At 31.3% G+C, this 6,380-nt stretch overlaps 1 protein-coding gene across 2 annotated transcripts; it reads left to right on the top strand.

The window, feature by feature from the left end:
* LOC109325687 (protein NUCLEAR FUSION DEFECTIVE 4-like) lies at positions 3,429–6,380 on the top strand. 2 transcript variants are annotated; one of them, XM_019558193.1, is made up of 4 exons: positions 3,429–3,854; positions 3,947–4,758; positions 5,556–6,086; positions 6,118–6,380. In XM_019558193.1, exons 1-3 carry the CDS (start codon positions 3,519–3,521, stop codon positions 6,037–6,039), a joined length of 1,632 nt encoding a protein of 543 aa, XP_019413738.1. In that variant the 5' UTR covers positions 3,429–3,518; the 3' UTR covers positions 6,040–6,086; positions 6,118–6,380. The 2 variants fall into 2 exon arrangements, with proteins under 2 accessions (XP_019413738.1, XP_019413737.1); XM_019558192.1 differs by having other exon boundaries at positions 5,556–6,380.

Raw genomic sequence — 6,380 nt, 5'->3', positions numbered from 1 at the left:
TCAGGGTCAATATCTTTTTATATTACTGTATTTATACACTCTCATTAAACTAACTATTTATTTATATTTTTTTTTGAAGAAATAATGGTTGAAAAAATGAATAATATATAGTACATTAATGATGTATAAAACTCATGTAACTCCATCACCAATACATTAATTTACCACATATCCCACCTTAAATTAAACATTATCATAAACACAAAACAGATAATATAAAGTACACCAAACACAATAAATACATTCTAATTCAAAAATGAAATATATAAAAATGAAATATATAGTATCACACAATATTCATAAATTGATCATCATTGATTTTTAAACAAAAAATAATATAAATAAATGATAAATGTTAGATTGATCATATAAATTTTTTTGTGTTGTACATAAATATTAAGCTTTTTATTTATTTATTATTATGACCATATGGTATCTATTATTTCTCTAATTTTCTATGGGCATACAATTTCTCAAATCTTCTACCTCTTTCATTTCTTGTATCTCTAAAATTGCTTTGAAATATAAAAGGACAAAACCTTAAGAGAAGACAATATACAACATAAATTATTCCCACTGCTTTGAAATATAAAAAGACAAACCTTAAGAGAAGACAATCTACAACATAAATTATTCCCACCATGATTGAATACATTTTACTTGTTCAATTATTATTTATAAGCACAATTTTAATATTGATAAAGGAAATGTATTTGCCGGATTTTGAATTTGGGTGACTACAGTCAATATCATGCCACTTTTACCAGTGAACTAACTCATTTGTTTCTTCATTTGTATATGGATTTTTTTATCGGTAGTTGTTAGTATATTAGTATTTTTATTGCAGGTGATATTTTACATTCAATCTCTTTCACCCTAACCATTAAATCATTTTATAACTTTTTTTTTATGTTGAAACTCAAATTCACAATCTCCTACACTTCATTCCTACGTCCTATCTATTCACCTTCAGACCACCTTATAACTTCCTTTGTATATGGATATTAAGAATCATCATCCTATATCCTAAATATTTACATCCTATGAAATTAATCAAATATCACCAAATAATACAAATAAATTATTTTTTATTTTTATGATTTTACTTTTTAAGTATATGACAATTTTCAATTAGATTGATACATAATGAGATATAGAAAATGAGACAGATGATGATGTACTTTCTGATATTAAAATTTTCTTTTATGAACACATTAAGGTCAATATCATGCCACTTTACCTATGAACTAACTTAATGGCTTGTTCATTTGTACAAGGATGTTTTATGAACGCATTAGTGTCAACTACAATGCCTCTTATTTTATATTTTTCGCAATAATCTCAAAGCCTCTTACTAATTTGTATTTTTATTATTTTAGCAAAAAGAATTCAAATAATCATTAAAAAGCACCAAGTTTATAGTACGACAATTAATATCTCATCAATCTCTAAAACAATTGGTAAAATTGAACTAATTTGTAATAAAAAAACGCAAAGTATAACATCAATCTTTATCATTGTGAATAATAATATTAAGCATGATAAATAAATATATAAATGAAAATTATAAAGTTCATATAATTTAAAAACTGAAATATTTTTCTTTTTTAATATTCATTATAATATCCTATTCGAAGGGGAGACATTTTCCCTAATCCAGTGAACAAGCATATAACCTCGACTTTGAATTAGAATTAACAGAAAGAGAAATGAGATCAGGTATAAACAATGAAGAGCATGCTAACCCCTGTAAGCTCAGGGTCAATATCTTTTTATATTACTGTATTTATACACTCTCATTAAACTAACTATTTATTTATATTTTTTTTTGAAGAAATAATGGTTGAAAAAATGAATAATATATAGTACATTAATGATGTATAAAACTCATGTAACTCTTGTACATACATTTTCTCACTTTTTGAATATTTAACCCAATATTTTGAAGATTGAACCAGTCAGATGATCGTTGAAAGTAGTAGTAAAAACAAGTCAGATCGCCTACCAGAAGTCCTATTACATGACCTATAATAAACTAAGTCAGACTTTTTTCATAAACATCTCAGACTCACTTTTTGAAAAGCTTAGTTAGTTTAATAGGTTAAGCTTAAGGTCATCCAAAAGACTTATTAAACCTAACATGTTAGCCTATTATATATAATTTTAGTATACAAATATATACAAAAATATAATTTAAGTGTTAGAGTTATAAGGATCTATTTAAAAATAAGTTTATTAGTCTATTTAAATGTATATATGATGACATATTTCAAAATAATAGTATAATATGTATTTAAACACATGTTACATCAGACTTTTAAATATAATAAGGATTTAAATTTTTGTTTAAATACGCTACAAGGTAGACTCAAATTCTTATATGCTATATAAGCTTGTTATATTTAAGACAAAGTCGGACCTAATATATTTTCACCTTAGTTTGTCAGACTTTAACATAATTGTAGTTTTAAATCTTAATTCAATGAGGATTTGAATCGCTTTGATCTAAGGAAATTTCGGTTCAACTATATTAAATTTGTGTAAAGTGGAATAAGCTAGTAAGAGAATTAGCACTTCAATCAAATTTAAAAAAAAAAGTAAATATTACTTTAATATTTTATTTTACTCATATCCAAAAAGATATAATTTACTTAAAATTATTAATTATATAAATTTTTTTATTTATATATAATATTTATTTAAACATAATTATTAGACAATTGATACACTTACTTCAAGAGTGAGTTTTTAAATTTACTCCTTATCCTATTTATCAATTTTACGGAAAACAAATAATTTAAATTATTGAATAAATTTAAATAATTAAATGTCCATAAAATTGATAAATAGGATGAATAATAACTTTAAATTTAAACTAGTATGTAGATCCCACTCTAATTACTAATTATATAATCGATTTAATATCTTAAACCGTTAAACGTGAAAATTTTAATGGTTGTAGGCTTGAAGTTATTGGGAGGGGATGGTGTTTGGTCCCACTCCCAGAAAGGAAAGGACATCGAAAAAGCTGTACGGTAAAAAATATATTAAAATACTGCTATCAAGTTGAGAAGTGTGTACGCAATATCTCCATATCACACGTCTCCAACTACAGTAAACAACGCTTCCACTTGCCCATTTGCAACTTCTTTTACTCCACACCTTTCTCTTTTCAAATTTAATGTAATTGAAATGAATGAGATCAACTCTCTAATTTTTTATGTTCCATCATGTCTCAAATCAATTGAAAGTTGACATTTATTTAAAAATAAAAAATAATATTTTTATATAATTAATTTGATAAATGTGGACATGAAATTTTGGAAGAGAGTATCTTTGTTAAATTGAAATACTCAACCTATTATTTTAACTGTTGTCCATTCACCCACTCTTCTTCAACTCCTCGATGCAAAACAAAACAATGTGCCACTATGTCGCTATATATATTATTACACCCCTGCTCTTAATTTCAAGTTCCATCCATAACAACCTTGCTTCATTCTATTAATCTCATTTTCATGGGCATTCCCAAATTACCCTCCTCCGTCCCCACCGCCACCAAATGGCTGGGCTTAGTTGCCGCCGTTTGGATTCAATCAATCTCCGGCAACAACTACACCTTTTCCAACTACTCCGACGCTCTCAAATCCCTCATGTTCCTCACTCAGGTTGAACTCAACAACCTCTCTGTTGCCAAAGATGTTGGCAAAGCCTTTGGCCTTCTCGCCGGTCTCGCTTCCGACCGATTTCCGACTTGGCTCATGCTTCTAATCGGCTCCGTCGAAGGCTTAATCGGTTACGGCGTTCAGTGGCTTGTTGTTAACCAAACAATTAAGCCTCTTCCGTACTGGCAGGTAAGTGCTATAGAATCAATTCCATGAATGATTTTGATGCATGCATTGTTATTTGGTGATAATAAGTTAGTGTTACTATTTGATAAATGTAGATGTGTATATTTCTATGCATGGGAGGAAATAGCACAACGTGGATGAACACTGCAGTTTTGGTAACTTGCATACGCAACTTCCGAAGAAATAGAGGTCCAGTTTCTGGAATTCTGAAAGGGTTTGTTGGATTAAGCACTGCAATTTTCACAAACATATGTTCTGCACTCTTTTCTGATGACCCTGCTTCGTTTCTTCTCATGCTTTCTATTGTTCCATTCGCCGTTTCTCTCTCCGGTATCTTCTTCCTCCGTGAAATCCCCGCCGTTAAGTACACCACCGCCTCTGAAGAGAATGAAGAAGCCAGATACTTCGGCGTGTTTAACGGCCTTGCCGTCGTTATCGCTATTTACTTGTTAATTTTCGGATTCTTGCCAAATCCAACTCCGTTGGTCTCAACAGCGTTCGCGGTTGTTTTGCTTCTAATGTTGGCGTTGCCGTTGGGGATCCCGGTTTACTCTTTCTTCAAGGACCGGTTCGAACCGGTTCTAGACATGGAAGAGCAAGGAGTAAATGAGCCGTTACTTGAAAATGAAGAAAATGTAAATGAAAGCGATGATGGGGAGAAAACAAAGACGCGTGTGAAGGTAGGTGAGGAGCACACGATAATAGAGGCGTTGAGTAGCGTGGATTTTTGGATCATGTTTGTGTCGTTTTTGTGTGGAGTTGGTACCGGTTTGGCGGTTCAGAACAATTTGGGTCAAATCGGACTAGCACTCGGGTACACTGATGTTTCATTATTTGTCTCATTGATTAGTATCTTTGGATTCTTCGGACGGATCATATCGGGTACGGTTTCGGAGCACTTCATCAAGTAAGTCATAATTTGTGAATCAGACTTTGCATTCAATAGGCAAACACATTAGACAAGACTAGAAGTAAATAGGATTAGATTTTAAATTTTATAAGCATAGAGGTAAGGAGACTCAATACTATTTAAAATGATTAGGAGAAATTTAGAGATATGTCTATATAAGTACTATTTGTTTCTAGTTGTTTATAATGTCGTTTAATCTAGCGTTATAACACTTATAACATTATTGTTTTGTCTTATATTTTTATTTTAGACCAGATATGTCTATATAAGTACTACTTGTTTTTAGTTGTTAAAAATGAATGCATCTAGGTGAAAATTGACTTCCATGATAGAAATAAAAGGAAAAGCCTAGGAAATCCTTAGAAGCCCAATAAAGAGAGTGAACAATAGATGAAATGATTAGGAAAAAGTTATATATAAATGTTTTGTCAATTGATATAATTTATGACACTACATTACTGTTGTTTGAGCGGACATTATAACATCATTCAAGCATACATTATAACGTTCCATTGGTCATTCCAATAATAAGATGTATATGTATATATTGGACTCAATCCTTATGTGTGTTATAACACCGTTGGATCGAGTGCATTCATGTTGTTTTGTCTTTATATTTCTATTTGTTTGGACCCTTTTCATTAAGGATTGGGTTGAGTTCGAGTTTAATTGTAACCATCAAACATATAAAGTTGTTCTATCCATGTAATGGATCACACATTATAGTATTTGTCCAACAAAATTGAATGAACGGTCTATGATGCTCTTATTCTAACTTTTTTTTTTGTTCACAGGAAAGCTGGAACTCCTAGACCACTTTGGAATGCAGCATCTCAGATTCTAATGGCTGTTGGTTACATTCTCCTAGCCATGGCTATGCCTGGTTCCCTGTACATTGGATCTGTCATAGTTGGCCTATGCTATGGAGTTCGATTGGCCATTACAGTCCCAACAGCTTCTGAGTTATTTGGACTCAAATATTACGGTCTCATTTACAACATTCTCATCCTCAACCTTCCTCTTGGCTCTTTCCTCTTTTCGGGTCTGCTCGCCGGCATACTATATGATAGGGAAGCGACTGCCATACCCGGAGGAGGCAACACCTGTGTTGGAGGTCACTGTTATAGACTTGTCTTTGTAGTCATGACTGGAGCATGTGTTGTTGGGTTTGTCTTAGACATTCTCTTGTATATCAGGACCAAGAATGCTTACAACAAGATTTACTTAAGCAGAAAACCCAACAAGTCCTCAGGGGCAGCTACTAGGCAATTGAGTTAAAAGGAAACATACTAGACTAGATAGTACAACAATCTTGGGGTTGATGAGCTTTTTGCTCAGTGATATCCTATGGAATAGTTGATTCATTTTTAAAAAATAAAGTTAGCCGTTTGTCTTTAATTTCATTCTTATGCATAAGCTTTCTAAATCATTCTTTTCATCCAGCTTGTAGAGAAGAGGATTTTCATTGCTGTGCTGGTTATTTTGGGTTGGGAAAATAGTGTGCAGTTTATTCTGACGTGGTGTTATACTGGTAGTTTTTCATATTTTTTTAACAGGTTTACTTCAATAAGAGTTATTGTCACTGGTTTACTGTCTAGGTCCAAAGTGGCAATTCCATC

This window comes from Lupinus angustifolius, chromosome LG13 (assembly GCF_001865875.1).
Source record: "Lupinus angustifolius cultivar Tanjil chromosome LG13, LupAngTanjil_v1.0, whole genome shotgun sequence".
Taxonomy (NCBI): Eukaryota; Viridiplantae; Streptophyta; class Magnoliopsida; order Fabales; family Fabaceae; genus Lupinus; species Lupinus angustifolius.
This window is presented reverse-complemented; position numbering and strand designations above follow the sequence as displayed.